At 36.0% G+C, this 18692-nt stretch overlaps 3 protein-coding genes across 3 annotated transcripts in view; all 3 read left to right on the top strand.

Annotated features, from left to right (window-relative positions):
* Positions 1 to 3986, top strand: part of HELRODRAFT_162037 (hypothetical protein) — a gene marked incomplete at both ends in the record, with an annotated part of 6090 nt that extends 2104 nt beyond the window's left edge. The window contains one exon of the mRNA XM_009024366.1: positions 415 to 3986. Within this exon, the coding sequence (XP_009022614.1) occupies positions 415 to 3986 (3572 nt within the window). The remainder of the gene's footprint in view (positions 1 to 414) is intronic.
* Positions 3987 to 10497: 6511 nt separating this feature from the next.
* HELRODRAFT_162036 (hypothetical protein) lies at positions 10498 to 11553 on the top strand (the record flags this gene model as incomplete). The annotated part of the gene is made up of 2 exons (XM_009024365.1): positions 10498 to 10680; positions 11431 to 11553. 2 exons carry the CDS (start codon positions 10498 to 10500, stop codon positions 11551 to 11553), a joined length of 306 nt encoding a protein of 101 aa, XP_009022613.1.
* A 5144-nt stretch (positions 11554 to 16697) lies between these two features.
* HELRODRAFT_162035 (hypothetical protein) lies at positions 16698 to 17481 on the top strand (the record flags this gene model as incomplete). The annotated part of the gene is made up of 2 exons (XM_009024364.1): positions 16698 to 16923; positions 17210 to 17481. 2 exons carry the CDS (start codon positions 16698 to 16700, stop codon positions 17479 to 17481), a joined length of 498 nt encoding a protein of 165 aa, XP_009022612.1.
* Between the last annotated feature and the right edge of the window lie 1211 nt (positions 17482 to 18692).

Raw genomic sequence — 18692 nt, 5'->3', positions numbered from 1 at the left:
ACACATCTTCATCGTCATCATCTTCAACAACAACAACATCGTCGTCATCATCCCCGACTTTGTTATTAACATTATCTACTCTGACGTCAGCATCAGCACCATATTCATCAAAATCATCGTCAACATCTTCTACCTCATCGTCGTCATTCCAGTTTGTTTCATCTTCATCATCATCTTCATCATTTTTATCACCATCATTATCATTATCAACATTAAATATAATATCATCATCAGCACCAACTGCAATAACACCAAAAATGTTAAAACCACTAACAACATTCAAATCAACATTCACAACATCATCACCATCATCACCACCAACATCACTACCACCATCATCATCATCATCAACAACATCACCACCATCATCTTCAACACCATCAACATTACCACCACCATCACCATTTACAACAGCAACAACAACATCATCATCAAGAATAACATCAAAAATGACGTCATCAATTTGGAGAAGCGAGGCGCCAGGAAATTCAAACAATTCGTTTCCTCATTCGGCCATGAAATCAATCGCTCGTAACATGGCATTCAAGTCCACCAGCGGTGGTGAGGTCATCGCGATTAAACCTCAGCCGGAAGTAAGTAGAATTATCCGACCGAAAAAGGAAGAAGATAACTCCGTGGAAGTAGATAAAAGTAATGCAGAAACATTTATATACGGTGCTAGCGATGATGATGAAGATGATAATGGTGGTGATAATAACAATGGTATAAGCAGGACTGTTAAGAAAATTAATGGAAAGGATTTGGATGCAGACAGAAAAGTGAACCTGAATATAAAAGAGGAGAAGGAGTTTTACAACGTCGTTAACATGTCTGAAATGGCGAATGCTGATGAGGATCATTATTTTGACAGGTTCTCGGACGAAAAAATTATTTACAACTACGCAAACAACAACAAAATTAGCAGCCCTAGCAACGCCACCTACCAAATTAACTACATCAACTACATCAACAACAATAGACTTTCCACTAACGTAAACAACGACAATCGCAACAACATCCATGGCAGCAACAACATCAACAATGCCGACCATAAAATAAACAACAGCAACATGGCCATTAGTCATAAACCCACTATGGCTAAAACTACTTCAATTACGTTCATTATTAATGAACTTGCCTTTCGCGTCACGACCACGGTTACTTCTACGACAAAGACATCAATCGCGACTTACGCTACTACTTACACCACACGTTTTAGTAGTCTTACCACTGCTACAAAAACAACAACATTTACCATAACAACAACACTAAGTATTACCACTACCTATTCAACTTCTATTATTATTACAACTGTTTCTATTATCTATACTACAGTTGCAAATATTATTACAAATACAATTGCTGCTACCACTACCACTACTACTACTACTACTTCTACTGCTACTGCTACTACTACTGCGGGTTCTTTAACTATTATTAGTTTTTCTCTTGCATCTCCCATATTGCCACTTAGGTTTGTCAATAAACTGGACATCATCAACAACAACAACAACAACAATGACAGTAACATTAAAATTACTCATAACAACAATAAAATCAGCAGCAGTGGCAGCAACTGCAACGTTACCAACTACAACCACAACGACATTAATCCTACCACAAATAGCAACAAACACAGCAACAACATCAACAGAAACATCACCAGGGGCAACAACAAAAACAACATTAACGTTACCAACAACATCATTCGCATCAACAACAACAACATCATAAGGAACAACAACAACAACAACAAAATTATCAACAACAACAATGACAGCATGGCGCTAAACGAGGCACATATCAGTAAGCGCCTTATTGAAACAGGTTTTATGCTTAAGCATGGTTTGAATTCAAAATTAAGTCATGCTGCACAGAACAACATCAACAATAACACCAATAACACCAACAACGATATTATTAACGTCAACAAAAACATCAACAACTACATCAACTGCACCGGCAACATCAACAACATTAATGAAGTTGACAAAAAAACTAATGTTAACAACGGTACCAACACGCAGACCAACAAATATTGTAACAGCTACGTCGTTAACAAAGTCACCAACAACAAAAACAACATAACTACTGATGACATCATCAACGAAGATAGCAATAACAAAAACAATAGCAACTATCTCACAAACAACTACAACATAAACAACGAAAACAATTACAAAAACAACAACACAGACAAGAAATGTGACCAAACGTACAGCAACAACAATCACAACAAAAATAACGGCAGCCGGAAAAATGACGTCACCGTAAACAACGACAATGTCAACCAAAACACAAAGAAAGTAATTAATAAAAGGAGCTATTTTTACAAAAGAAGCAGGCATTACAATGATACTTCTACAGCAACTGTTACACTAACTACAACCACAGCCACAACAAAAGCAACTTTGACGTCATCTTTGTCGCTAGCAACGTCATCAACAACAACAACATTAATGCCGCCATTTACAACAACGAGACAAGAAATGATACACTGGGTTACATTTCAAAGCGTCAGACATCGTCATCATCATCATCATCATCACTATCATCAACAACAACAAAACAACAACGACATTGATAGTAATATCAACAACGACAACATTAATAACGTCAACAATAACAACTCCGACAACAGCGCTAACAACAACAACTTGAATAAAATCTTTGTTGAAGAGGTCAAAAGTTCAACTTTCGATGTCAATCAAACAGAGAAGAACGATGCGGAAATGAGTTACAACAACATAAACAACAACATAAACAACAACATCAAAAACAACATCAACAACAATACCAGTATCACAAAAATCAATGATAACGACGATGATAGCATCATAAATGATAATTCTGAAATCAACGACGGTGAAAGTGATGATAGCGAAGATGTTGAAATGTTGACAAATGATGATGATGATGATGACGGGGATTTTGATAATGATGTTGACGGTAATGATGATGATGAAGCGGATGATAGTAGTGATGTTGAGGTAAGAACGTTTTTTAGCGCCAATCTATCGGACCCAGTATGGCAAAATACGTTATTGTTAGATAGCAACAACAACAACAACAACACCACTAACAACAACAACATTAACATCAACAACAACGGCAATAACATCAACAACAACAATAACATCAGCAACAATACAAACAATAACGAAACAAATTACACCAGCAGAAATATCTACAAGAGTAAAATTCTGGTCAGGACCACCTCTCAACCTTACTTATCGAAAAAATTCAACAACAACAACAAAAACAACAACAATATTATTATTTATAATAATAACAACAATAAAATCAAAAGCACAAATAACAACATCAGCAAAAACTTATCGCGAAACGATTCGCTGTCAAATGGCTCGGAGGCAAGCGGCTTATCTATTCGTGATTCGCATTTAATTCATAACGGCAACGAGCGGAACGACAACAGTGTCAACAACGTCATTGATGACGTCAGCGATGACGACGACGCTGACATCTATCGACTAAAAAATGATTACCTGTTCGACGAAATGTACGCTACATCAAACGGTGATGGTGGCGCTAACATCAACAACAATCCCAACAACAACAACAACAACAATCCCAACAACAACAAAAATTCCAACAACAATCCCAGCAACAACAATCCCAACAACAACAATCCCAACAACAATCCCAACAACAACAACGTATTTTATTACAGCAACAACAATCTCAACATCAACAACATGGACAATATCACACTCGATACATTTGATTATTACATTAACAACAACAACAACATCAACAGCATAAACAACAACATCAGTAGCATCAACATCAACAACAACACAGCCAACGTCAACAACAACACGGAAGCTCAGGAAGGTTTACAATTTAATTTAAAAAACCTTCGAGTGATTATATTTTTACATTACCTGAAAATCCCGACTCTGATGATAATGACGATGACGTTGATGATGATCTCCATCAAGTTCATCATTTTAACGACGCAATGATGATGGTGATGATGACGATAACGATGATGACGACGTTGATAATGATGACGATGACGACGACGATGGGGATGACGATGATGGCGATGGTGACGATGAAGAAATTATCTTAAGGGAAGTGATGAAAGCAGAAAATAAAAAAAAATGACGTCAACAAAGATGACGATGAAGACGTTGATATCGCATTTAATTAAATTTCAAGTAAATTACTTCCATCCCAATTAAGAGCAGGTTTAAGAGAGGTATGTTCAAGAGAAGGAAAAAAATCACTTCAGAGAGCTGAAATAGACAGCACCCAGTGTTTTAATACGAACATAGGCACAATCAAACAAACATGCATACACATGAACACAAACATGCATAAATACATACATACACATCAACACAAATATACATACATACATACATACATACATACATACATACATACATACATCCATCCATACATATATACATACACACATATGGAATACATCGTCGCGTTCAACGAATTGTGTCATTGATGAGTCCTTTGATGCGAGAACAAGCCTGTTCTTGATGAACATCGACGACCACAGGATCCGCAAACCCACACCCCTGTGCTGTTACCATCCCGGGCCACCTGCTTACGCCGTATTCTTTTTCCAACTAGAGCTGCAATGCGCGCCTCCTCAAAGGCGGAAACTGCCGCTTGTGAGCGTGTCTTCCACTGTGAACGCTCGAGCGCAACGACACCCAAGGTTTTAGAATCCAGTCCGACTTTTTTTAGGTTTTCCTTCAGATTATCTTTAAATCTGCAAACTGGACCGCTTGCAAGTCAAACTCCAGAAGCCAGCTGTCCGAAAAACACCTGTTTGGGAATTCTTGTGTCCGGCATGTGGATAACGTGTCCCGCCCAACGAAACTGTGCCTGTAACAAAAATGCCTCAATACCCAAGATACCACACATTTCCAATACAGTCGTATTTAGCACCCTATCCTCCCATTTAACGTTAGCGATAACCCGTAGACATCTCATATGAAACTGATCGAGTCTACGTATATGGCGCCTATAAGTAATCCGTCTCACATCCATACAACATTGTGGTTAACACAACTGCCTTATAGACAGATATTTTAGTTGCCAGCGACACACCCCGTTCCTTCCAGAGTCGTCCACTCAAACCACCAAACGCAGCACCAGCCTTGGCAATCCTAACCGTAATTTCATCATCGATTGCAGTAGTGTTGGAGAGGTAGCTACCAAGGTAGCAAAATCGATCCACAGCGTTCAACTGCGAGCCACCAATAGTTACGATGGCTTTAGAATCCGACGAAATAGGATAGCTTTGGTGCAGAACCTCTGTTTTCTTCCTGCTCACCGTGAGTCCAAACTTTTCTGCAGTAGTGTGGAAACAGTTGAACAGAGCCTGAACTTCACTTTGTGTATGTGCAACCAAAGCGCAGTCATCCGCAAAGAGCAGGTCGCGGACTATTGTGGTTTGTGTTTTTGACTTCGCTTGTAGGCGTCTGATGTTGAAAACGTCTCCATCCATGCTATAGCAGATTGGAATGCCCTCTACACAATGTTGAAAGGCTACTCGAAGCATTAGGGAGAAGTAAATGTTGAACAGCAAGGGAGCCATGACACACCCCTGTTTGGTACCATTCGTCACCTCAAAGTCCGGGGATCGATCACTATTTTCAACTACGGTTGCCCTCATGCCTTTATGGAAGGAGCGAATAATCGACACTAAAATCGGAGGACAACCGATCTTTTTGAGACATTTCCATAACGCTGAACGGTTGACGGAATCGAACGCCTTTGTTAAATCTATGAAGACGAAGAAAAGTTCGCGTTGTTGCTCACGACATTTTTCTTGAAGTTGTCTGGCAGTAAAAACCATATCCATAGTACCACGACCAGCCCGAAGGCCACACTGACCCTCTGGAAGGATACCAACATCATTGACGTACTTGGTTAGGCGGTTGACGATCACGCGGGCCAATATTTTTCCAGGAATCGATAGCAGAGAAATGCCTCTGTGATCATCACAGCATGAGCGATTCCCTTTCCGTTTGAATATGTGAATGATAAGGGCATCCTTAAAATCTTGAGGAACCGATTTCCTATCCCACATGTCTTGGAACATTGTCACCATCCTGGTTTTAAGTTCGATGACACCACATTTGAAGAGTTTTGCCGGCAGCCCGTCCAAACCCGGAGCTTTTCCATTTGACATTTGGGTGATTGCTTTTTTCATTTCAGACAGGCTAGGGGGATCATCAAGATCATTTGCAATGCTCCAGTCAGGCAACTCAGCAAGGACTGAGTCATCAAACCGGGATTCTTGATTTAGCACACTGTTGAAGTGTTCAGCCCAACGAGCCAGGATTCCATGGCCATCCTTGATGAGTGTTTGACCATCTTTAGACAGTACCGGGACACTACCGGAGCTGCGGGGACCAAACACAGTTTTCAGATTTCTGTAAAATGATTTCATGTCCCCGCGGCCGGCCACTACTTGCAATTCATCAGCTCTGGCAGACCACCAAGATTCCTTCATCTGACGAAGCCTCCTCTGTGCAAAACTGCGTGCTTGCGTGTAGCATGCTTTCTTGACGCAGTTGCCCTTGTCATCTATCCAAGAACGATGGGTGCTGTGCATGTTGTCCAGCAGCCCACGTGCCTCCGTATTCTGATCGTTGAACTAGTCCCTATGCTTAATAGGGCTGCTTTGTCACCCTGGCAGAATACGAAAATTGCTGTAGCCATCAGCAACAAACGACCATCACACCAAGGCCGCCTGTGTGTTGTGTTGTGACTAGACACTGCCAGTAGTACTCACTACCTGTGCCCGTCGCCACCCGCCAATCGCCGCAGGACTTTGTTTGCACATCCATTCAAGCATCAGACCACCAAGACCACCTTCACACTGGTTGATTTAAGTGGAGCATGTTTGTGCGGCATGCTACACTCTCTCTTCCACAGGGGTCGGTATCAGCAGGCACAACGAGTTGAGACACGCCGAGCGACCAGTGTGGACGCAGAAGTTTGGATGAAACTGCGGTGCAGTTTTATCCTCGTAGCCAACTATCCTGGCTAGATTTTTAACTGGGTTTACTCCCAGGCCTTTCCCAAGCGTGGGTTTAGCCGCAAGGCTGCGGAGGTTTGAAATCAGAGTTTTTCTTCTCCTAGATGGTATTTCCTTACGAGCGCCATCCGCCCGGAACCTGGTTTAGGCGCCAGTAACTCGCCTTCGCCCTCTCCTGTTAGTTAGTAGCAGCCCCCGCCACGTGCAGGAAGGAGTAGGACTTCGATGGTCGTAGCGCGCACGCTGCAAGCCTTTGGTGGCATTTTGTAGAACTGGGGAGTTCAGCCCCCAGATCACCACCGGCAAACTATCGCATACATACATACATACATACATACATACATACATACATACATACATACATACATACATACATACATACATACATACATACATATTTACATATATACACCCACACAAACGAAAATATTAGTAGCAACACTGTCAAAATACCAGCAACAATCGCAGCGAAATGAAACCTACGTGCAAACATATTTATCCAGCATCATTTCATAAAAGGGTTTATATTATTTATATTTTTATTATGTTTATGTTTTATTATTGTTAACCAGATACAAATCAGACATAAAGGAGCGCGCCCACAAACACTCCAAACAATACTAATGCAAGCATTCGCCATAAAACCAAAGGAGCAAAACGAAACCCAGCAGCACGCGAAAACTTCGAATGACGAAAAAGCAAATCAATAAGAAACTGAGAGGAGCGGAAACATTCTAAAACAGAATAAAAACATTCACTAATGAACACAAACACCTATTTTATTCACACACACTGACGCGCGTGCACACACACACATGGGTAGAGAGAGAGAGAGAGAGAGAGAGAAGAGAGAGAGAGAGAAAGAGATACGCAAGCCAACATGCAAACGCCAGCGAAATTAACAATCGTCTTGCTTTTATCATTGGAGTTGCCGAGCTGATTAAATATGCGAACCACGCGCAAGCAACTTGCGTAACTTGGCGTAGCGAAACGTGAAGAAAGAAACAAAACCAAGCCCCAGAAAGCTCATATATTTATTTAATAATTCACCATTATTTTTGTTATAAAACGTTCGTTTTTTTTCTCGTTTTATGAAATTGTTGTTAAAAAATTGTGGTAATACGTGTGCTAATTTTGTTGTTATTGTTTGTTGTTGTTGTTTGTTGTTGTTGTTACATGTTATTGTTTGTACCTGGTATGTTGTATTTTTTTATGCTTTTCCACTTTTTTATATAATGATTTTTTTTTTATTTTCCTTCATCCATGTAACCAAACTTTTCAAGTTACAACAGCAATTTTTGCCATTATAAATTTTTTGCAGGCCAGAACAAACAAACGATCACATCCACTTCCATTCCACACTCACATCCAGTTACCAGATAAACAATACAAATTATCTACCGCTACATTAAAATTTCACCACCATCAACAACATCGTCACATCGTCATCGTCATCAACAACAACAACATTTTCATCATCATCAACATCATCATTGATATTATCATCATCATCTTCTTCGTCATTGTCATCATCATCGCACTCTTGGGTATCATCACTTCCGTGAAGAGCAACCAGCAGCAGCAGCAACAAACAAGGAGAGGTGAAGTTCATTCCATAAACAGCTACTATCGGCGCCATCTTCGCTGTGGTGGGTGCACGCTCATCTAATTAATCAGCTGATCGTCACGTGATACTTAGGCATTCAATAAATAAAATGCTTCTTATGAAAACAAATAAATATCCCATTGTGCGTTTTTACGTGTTTTCTGTGTGCGTGTGTGTGTGTGTTTATGTGCATGTGTTTATGTGTTTATGCATGTGTGTATATGTGTGTGTACGCGCGAGTCTGCCTTCTGTGCAAATAAATAGTCTCCTGAATTTTTTTTACGTCGTTTATGTGTTTTCATGTGTGTGTACATGTGTGTGTCTGTGTCTTTATGTGTACTGTATGTGTATGCGTGTTTGTATAGGTGTTCGTAAGTGTGCACGCTTGGAAATGTGATGCTTATTTTAAAAAGGTAGGCGCTAAGTTAGTGTGATGTGTTTTTTACTCTCTCCCCACCCCCCTCTCTCTCTCTCTCTCTCCCTCTTTCTCTCTCTCTCTCTTCCTCTCTCTTTCTCTCTCGTGGTATGATGTGGTTTTGTGCATGTGTGTGTGTTTCTTGCCTGTTCTCAGAAAATCAATTCACATACATCAATAAAATTAAGAAGAAATAAAAGATAAGATAAGGGAAGGACAGAGATTGGGGAGAATTTTTCATGAAAAAAATATGAAGCTCTGACTAAGAAAAACTTTTAAAAGTTATTTTTATTAGAAAGTGTTTTCATTCGGGATTGTTTTTTTTATGTAAGATGTAATAGCACAATTAAAAATAAAAACAATAATAAAATTGAAAAACCTTTGCGACCTTACTTCTTAGGATTAATTTGATAACAAATGTAAAAAAGTAAAATTGAAAAGATATCGGTGGAGAGGAAGGAAGATTTTCTTTACAACAGTAAAATTATTATTTAAAAGGAGTCGTTGATTCCAGTCAGTTTGATGTTGTTGTTTTTGTTGTTGCTTGCGTGTTGATTGTCTGTTTGAGAGGTTTCTGTTTTGTTTGTTTGAGTGTCGTTAAATTTGTTGCCGTTTGTGTTGTTGTTTGTGTTGTTGTGTAGTTTTTCATATAAGTTTAAATCGGCCATTTAAATGTTGCAACATCTACATAGAATCAATCATCTCAAATAATTGAAAAATAAAGGAAACAGTAAGAGAAACCAAATCGCGATAGACAGAAACAGCTCAAACAAACAAACAAAACAACAAAAAATAACGAAAGAGAATTCTAGAAGACTGAGGAAGTGATCCATCAACTACGGAAACAAGCAGTGGAGCACTGAAATATTTAACCAAACAGGAAAGGTCAACCATTCAATCAAGTATCCCAATCAACCAGACTGTCCGAACGGCGCCTTATCAATCATACAATTTTAAAAGACATACAACGTAAATGCAACAAATACTTTCATACGAAACATTATGTATATACACACCACAGACATACACACACACATACACACACACCAAACACATATAGAACACGTCCAATAAATATATTAATGTCGCGATTCTCATTGATATCGCCTTCACTTTTCTCATCCTTATTCATTATCATCGTTTATCATCAACATCTTTGCAGAAGTTTTCATAATCTTTGCTGGCATTTTTACCATCAACTTCATTGGTTTCATCATCATCTTCATTGGTTTCATCATCTCTTCGTTTTTTTTTATTCACCATCAAAATCGTCGTCTTAATATTTACCAGTTCGATAACACACGTACGCATAAAAGCACACACTGTAAAAACGCGCACGCGCAAACGCATCCTTTTTAACATTTCTTCCAATACGATGATAATAATGTAATAACAAAGTAATTGATGGTGATTAAGAAAGAGAGGATGATGATAATATGAATGCAGACGTCACACACTCTCTTTCTCTCTCTCTCTCTCTCTCTCTCTCTCTCTCTCTCTCTCTCACACACACACATACACACGTTTTCATTAGATCATTGGCTTATCAAGGTATTTTGTTGGACATCACTGACATTATCTCTTCTCGGCTCCATCTACATTCTCGTTAAAAACAAAAAAACGGTTAGTTTTGTTGTTTTTTCTATTTTTTTTTTGATTCGCCTATCTGGAGTGTTTTTTACCATGTTTCTAATTGTGTAGTTTTGTTTGTATTGTTGAGATTTTGTAATTTTTTTTTAACTTTTTTTCTTTTTTTGCATTAATGTCATTTAAAACATATAACAAATTAAATACTTAATGAAATTTTCAAAAAATTAAATTTAAATTAAATTTTTGCAAAAATTTATCAAGATAAAAATGATTTTTTAATCCAATTAAATCCCAAACTTTAACTCTGAAATTTATATATATTTCATTTAAATTTTCATTCAAAATGAGCAAATGTCATAAATCGTCATCACCATAAATTTTTATACTTTTGTCACCATCGTCATCGTCGTCATCATCTCATCATTTCTTTCACAATTCTATATCACCCTGACCATTATATAGCCAATATTGCATACCCAGGTGTAAGCGTTTTTAGAACGTTTTCAATTTACACGTCATCACGTTAATGTTACGGTAAGCTTTTGTAATGGTCAACCAATTAACTGACCACTTAGCATCAATTAAGCTTAATCATTCAGCTCAGACTCATGCCGACAACACAAATTTCTCTTGAAAGATATTTATTAAGATTTATTGCGATTGCAATGCCTGCCCCATCAGTGAAACGTGGATTTGCATGCATGTTGTTGTTAACGTAGGTTCTGAAGAGAATTTCCTAATTTGATGAATTCACCAATAACAACAATAACCAACACCATTCAGGTGTACTCGGCCTGCCTGCCCCGCACCCACCACCACCACCACCACTCCATGCGAGCCATCATGATGAACGATGGAAGAACTCCGCTGGAAGAGGTGCACAACCTACTCGAGGAAGAACGTTGAATAAATTTATGAATAAATTATGCTAATTGTAACCCGCATATACATTTTTTTTAAATTTAATTATGTTAATAACTACTCACGTGTTTATTTGCTCATCTGCACAATAGAGGCATTTGTTTAAATTTTTTATGCAGGCATATAAAAGGAATATATTGAAGATATCTAAGTTTACATTTTGTGTGTGTTTGCATGCGTGCGTGTGTGTGTGTATGTGTGTGTATGTGTGCGTATGTTCGTGTGTGTGTGTATGTGAGCAGAATAGAGATAGAATAGAGAGCAGAAGAGAGAAAATTAATGTTGATTGCACTTTGGTCAAGTACTTCTCGCCATCATCCGATTTTGGAAAAATGTAAGATCACTCCTTCATCATGTCTTACCGAGTGGAGCTTTTAAACAAATGAACCAATGCATTGTGTGCTAAGCTGCTACAGTTAATTTATAGGGAGTGGATTTCACAGAGTGTTTAAGTAACGTTACAGATTGCCAGTATTTGTATTAAATTTCGTTGCATGTATTGCAGCATACTGAAAATGATTTTTCTGGTTTTATCAGTTTGAATAATGTGAAACTTTTTGGACATTGTTTTTAATGTGTCTAATTTTTGGTTTAGTTTGTTGGATACAATGTTTAATATTGAATGTTGAGAAAATATTGATCCTATCATTAAATGCAGCCAATAAATAACCAATCAATAATAATCCACCAAACTTCTATCCACTCTTTGTTTCATTTCATTTGCGTCGTTTTCGTGGTAGCTATCTAGACATCGAGTCCATTCCTATTCATTGTTTCATTTTGTTTGTGTTGACAGTAGAACAATTTTGTGTTTTCCCAGCAAATTAAGATTAAATAAATTTGAGTTGGAATAAAATACTGTATTTGAGAACTTTCTGTTTGAAATAAATTAGTGTATACAAGAACGCCAAAATAAACATGTTCATATTTAAAATCAAACGTGTTCACAAAAGCTCAGCTTACTTCAATATATAAATAATAAAATTTTAAAATTCGTTACTACTTAATCTTAAGTTGTTTACAGCATCAGATAAAGACCACAAAATCACAAAATGTGATTTTTTAAGTACTACTGCAAAGGATAAAAAATGCGCCATTCAACCATGCGGCACCAAGTTTATTAGCGAAACAAGTTATTGATAAGTCGCAGAGCTTTGTTTGAAATAAAAAGTTTGATCCATTTAATAATCTGGAATGATTTTGTTACCGATACGTCTGTCATCATCATCATCATACTTGTCATAGCTATCATCGCTTATCATTACATCGTCGTAGTGAGTGAGCGAGTGAGTAAATTGTGATATTAATTTGTAGTGATCATCAGAGCAAATACTAATTCCAACGCGTGTTTGTTAACAAGCGAAGTAGGAAATTAATAAGATGAGCAAACATTGATGATGTACGTACAATCTTCTGTAATGCAGGTTTAATGGCAAGATATTTAGTTGCACAACTATTGCTATTTATTGTAACTATTTCTAATTATTACCACCTCAAACATTTGAATTGTTCCTTATACATGTATATTTTATAGAAATAACGCAACTACCACGCAGCTTCAACAGCTACTTTCACAGCATCACCAACACTGGGGCTGCTAAAACATGCTTAAACATAATTAATGGAATAAAGTTGTGAACTACATCCTAACAATGCTCGTTTTGTTGAACATTTTTTTAGTAGCGTTTCCAGTAACTTAATCGAGGAATAAACAAATCAAAATGACCGACCAAAGCGTCAGTTAAAAGTTTCAGTCACACACAGCAGACAGGCAATCGAGAAATCACAATCACAATAAACCGCTGATTCGGCTGTTCATATATAGCACTTACTCAACAGTACAAATAAAGTAGAATGAAAATTTTTTTAAAGAGTTTGCAAGGAAGAAATCATTTGTCAGTCAGTAAAAAAAGATTTTTTCATCAAGAAATCAATTGAACATTAGCATATGAAATGTACATTGTTATAAATAATTATCACTTATTATTAAGTGATTAGGTGTATTAGTAGCCTGTACGCAAGTTTGTAAATTACCTTTTAAACATTCAAAAATGAATTTGTCACTAATTTCTTATGCTGGCTAGATCCGAAGTCGCAAGACTAACACTCCCACAGGCATGAGTGTCTTGGTGGTGTAATCAAATTACCAGCCAGACACGCAATCAATAAATAACTTTGTGGCTTGTCGAACGACTAAGATATAACGGCAGCTCCCTACATAACAGCCGACCAGAACTCCTGCTTGTAGATTTTGAAATTATTTTTTTCACAAACATTCAGTAGGTGTTCGTGACAATTGGAGTTCCTCTGTGGTTAAATGGAGATAGTTTCCATACTTTTCTGCGACATTCTGCTTCAAACGTGTTTTTAAAAAAAAATTTTTTCATTTATTTTTTTGTTCAACAAAAAAAAATTAAATCTTACATTGAAAAAATTTATTTTATTGTAATAAATTAAGTAACTTAATTTATAATAATAATAATAATAATAATAATCAAATCAAATTTTATTCAATCAATCCAAATTAATAATAATTAGGTAATGATTAGGAGACCAAAGCTAAAAGAAAACAAAATTCTTGTGTCGCAGGCCACCGTTCACAAATTGTTCATTCTAACACAATTATCAATAATGATAATAATAATAATAATAATAATAATAATAATAATAATAATAGAAGATTAGATAGGACATAGAAAATAGAAGATAGATTTTTTAAAATTTGTTATATATAGATTTAAGATTGATATAATAACAGATAAGATATTATCCATATAGATACATAATGATACAATAATATAATAACACCAGAAAATAAATTGATTCACAAATTGAAAATATTTGCAAAATAAATTCTCACCACATCAGCTTTGTAAAAATGCATTAGTGGGAGAGATGGCTGATAAAAGAATCAAACAGACGATGACAAATGAGTATTGAACAGACGTGTATTATTTCCTTTGGCCGACTGGTAATTAGCGTGTCTCTGAACATTCGATACAGCAATACAAGAACAAAGATTTAATTAAAAAAGCAAAATTACCGATGAACGAGAAAAAAATTTGTTAGCTCAAAAATATTTTGTTCTGAAATTTTGTCCTTCCGATGATTGTCGTCTTCGTGAAAGGTTAGGAGTGAATTGAAATTTAATCAAATTTAAAAAAAAGCTTTAATTCGTAGAAGAAACTCAAAAATATCGAAATGAATTAGTTGATAGTAAAATATTATTAATTCAAATTCTGATTTAAAAAAGACCTACGTGTGCATTTTGTTTGCATTAGGAATATTTTGCATTAGGAAAGTTTAGTGGAAAATGAAAAAATTGTGAAATCCCACTAACATTGATCCACGTGCTATCATTTTGCATTGTACAATTCCATTTTCTTCCATTCAGTTTGATAATAATGAATAAAATGTCTGATTGAAAATTTGAAAAATGAAAATTTTCGTCAAAAAAATCAATTGAAAATCGAAAAATTTTGTAAGTTGACAATATTTTTTCAAGCTAAAAATAACTGAATATAAGAAGTTGCAGTCAAACACGTAGTCATATTTTCCAAAATTAATTGTCATTATGAATATTTCCGTTGACATCTTGTTTGTATTATTGGCGGTTGTAAATAATGTCTGGTATTTGAGAGCAAGTTAGTAGTACAGTAATACTCCCCCCCCCCCTCAACGATCTCCCCATTTACGACTCTCTCTCTCTCTCTCTCTTTCCCGACCATTTTGTTTCTGACGGATTGTTTTCATATTAAGCTTCACGACTACGACTCCCTCCAAAACCCGACCAACGGCCTTAAAAAAACACAAAAATTATCATTAAAAGGTGAAATATACGACTTGTTTTAACGCGGTTTTGCGATAGTCGACGTCGAAATTTGCCTATCAGTGGTCGCATGATCCAAGAAAAGGCGGCTACTGAGGCTGTGGTTCTTGGGCACAATGAATTTACGCCATTTAACGGATGGCTGTATAAGTGGATGAAACGTCACAACATTCAATCGTCTGTTCTTTCCGGAGACAGAGTAGAGAATCTGAGGAAACGGTAGAGGATTGGACAAAGAGAATGCCAGTCATTTGTAAAGGCTATGCTCCTGAAAACATTCTTAATGCTGACGAAACTGGACTTTTTTAACGAGTAATGTATACATCTTGTGCACTCTTTCTAGATTGGTTTGTTTCGTAAATCATTTAGATCACCTGAATGAGCTAGATGAAAGTCGTGTGAATGAATGCCAATTACCATGTTCGGAATCCGACTACGATTCTTATCTGACATCTGCAAGATGGCCTCAGCCTTCTTTGGAACTTGACATAGTAATGTACACATCTTGTGCACCTTTAATTATTTGGTTGTAAACATGCTTCCTCCCCATTTAAGACCCCTCCCTTTTAAGACCTGGTTTCTATGACGTTTTCAAAATCGTTAATGGTGTATCACAGTAGCAGATCATAAATTTGTATTTATTTAAATATTTGTTTTATAAATTATATCAAAACTTGATGAAAAATATTATTTATTTACAATAACTTACACTGTACTAAGACAAACTAATAAATAACAACACACACAAACAAACAAACAAACACACAAACAAACAAACAAACACACACATACACAATCAACAGATGGGTGCCCTGGAGTAGACTGGAAAATCTTCGATCAGTCATGTTATTATTTTTCCTCTTTCTCAGTGATCAACTTTGAAGAAGCGCTGAGGAATTGTCAAAGCATGGATAGTTTGTTGGCCAGCATCGAGTCTTGGGGAGAAAATAATTTCCTTCTTTCGGAGAATAATTTTCTTGATATATACTCGTTAATATATGCATTTTTAAATAATTTATTAATTACAAGTTTAACTATTAAATCAATGAATCTATCCAAATTGGCAATTTCTGAAAGTAGCAATGAATCTTGTGACCTAATGTTTTTTAAGATATACTTATAATTAGCTATTGCAAAAAATATTTTATTTTAAAAAGCTGGAAATAAAAAAATATTTAGACATAAACATATCGCTGCACAAATAATTTGAACCTTTACAATCAAACTAATTTTGTAAAATTTGAAAGTGGAACAAATATTCAAACCCGCCAGAAAATTCTTTCCAAGTATAAACCTAACCATGAACTACTGGATTGGAATGTACCGCTTACATTGCAACAAGAGTGATCAACACAACTATTGGCTTGACGGATCTGATTTCAATTTTTTCAGTTGGGATTTTTCTATTGGTGAGCCGAACGAAGATGCCTGCTGTACAAGAATAATTGAAAATGGCATGTGGCGAGATAAACCATGCAACACATCCAACTATTATTATATATGCAAGAAGCCCGTGACCATGCAGTGTATGTTTTGTTTATATTTTCTATATAATCCGTTTATTAGACATAGAAGTTATAAACATTAATTAATTATTTTTTAGTGAATATTATGAAACAATCTGATCATTTTTAAGGATGGCGAATAAGATTTATAGAATGACGTAATTTGAACTAATTAGGAATAAAGCTTTCTACCAATTCTCTTTCACGTGCGATTTAATTTAATTGTCATTAATTACTTACTATTTGTTGAAAAGAGTTTCAAAATTATATTATTAATTTATTGTTATTTTATTACATTTCAACGCAGTTTTCTTACAAAAAAGAGCTCTGAAACGCCTGGAAAACAGTTACACACTCGGCGAGAGCTTGCAGGTAGTGCAGAACAGATGTTCGAAATTGTACTGCATGTCGTTGTGTGCAAAGAAGTGGATTTGTGCTGGCTTCAACATGCGACCATCAGTCGGCGGTGGATGTCAGTGTGAACTGAAAGATGCAAGAAGCTGGTTGACCTTCCCACATGTCATGGAAGTTGGAGCTTCCTACTGGAGCTATCCTATTTATGGTTACGATAAGATTTAGATGTCTGAACAAAAAGAAATCTTGGCATACCTTTAAATTTGACAATATAATTAATATTTTATAATTTTAATATTTGTTCATTTGTTCTCAACGATCATTAAACTCCTTATTAATTATGCCATCATCTTTTGATGCTGTAGTTAATAAAATAATTAATTTCTACCCGAAAATTCATCTGAATTGACCTAGTCTTTTCTATTTAAACCATATCCGTCAGATAGAATAAAGAATAAATGAAACTAAATCAACTTTTACTATTATACAAGATTTTTAGTAGGCGATATTCTGTTTCATTTTCATTTTTCGTTAGGAATTATATCAATTAATTTCAATAGGTAATCGTTTGCATGCAAAATGTGATGCCGTTTCAACTATTCACACCATGATAGCAAAAATCTTAAGATTTATTTTTGAACTATAATAAAAAATACCAAATATCAAATTCGCTATACCCCTAACTATCAACAAAACACCAAATAACCTTACAATTTATCAACAAATGTGTTATTCAAATTAATGATTACTAAATACATGGAAAAACAGTAAGGCAAAACATGTTTAAACATTCACTCTGTATGTTGAAATAATTTTGTGTGTTAAAATAATTTTGTAAACTTTTTTAGGTTCATCAACCAATTTTAAATCAAACAAATTTATGTCCTTTTTGAATAGTAACAACAGAGCCCGACATGAAACAATGCAACTTCAACATAGCAACAATTGAACTATAGCACTTGAAATTAACATTGACTTGAAAGTATTTGCGTCATTAGATAATAATTATTGGTAATCGATATTGGCCTGTCAAAGGATATGTTCGCTGTATGAAATGGAATGAATGTGTGGCGTCAATAAGGTTACCAAGGTGCATAATGGTGGGCTGGTTACAAAGAGGTAATCCTAGTTTACAATTTCCTGGAAACGTTACAATACTATTCAAGTCTGCAAGTGCACCTATACCGTACCAAACATTTCTGAATTATCAAAATTTAAAAACGTTAGAGAATAAAGTTTTGCCGACTGACTAATGGAGTCTGACAATCCATTGTGCCATAAGATAAATTGAATGGCCTTAACAAACGAATTCCACTGAATTATTAATTCCATGCCAATATGGCGGCCATTGTTTCGTTTATCAATACGCGCGCATTAACCGTTTAAATGGAAGATTCGATTTTATCTATCAAACAAATAATGCAGTATGTATATAT

The sequence above is a fragment of the Helobdella robusta genome (genome assembly GCF_000326865.2).
Source record: "Helobdella robusta unplaced genomic scaffold HELROscaffold_4, whole genome shotgun sequence".
NCBI classification, from domain to species: Eukaryota; Metazoa; Annelida; class Clitellata; order Rhynchobdellida; family Glossiphoniidae; genus Helobdella; species Helobdella robusta.
The sequence above is the reverse complement of the archived record's forward strand: the minus strand, read 5'-3'. Positions and strand labels throughout refer to the sequence as shown.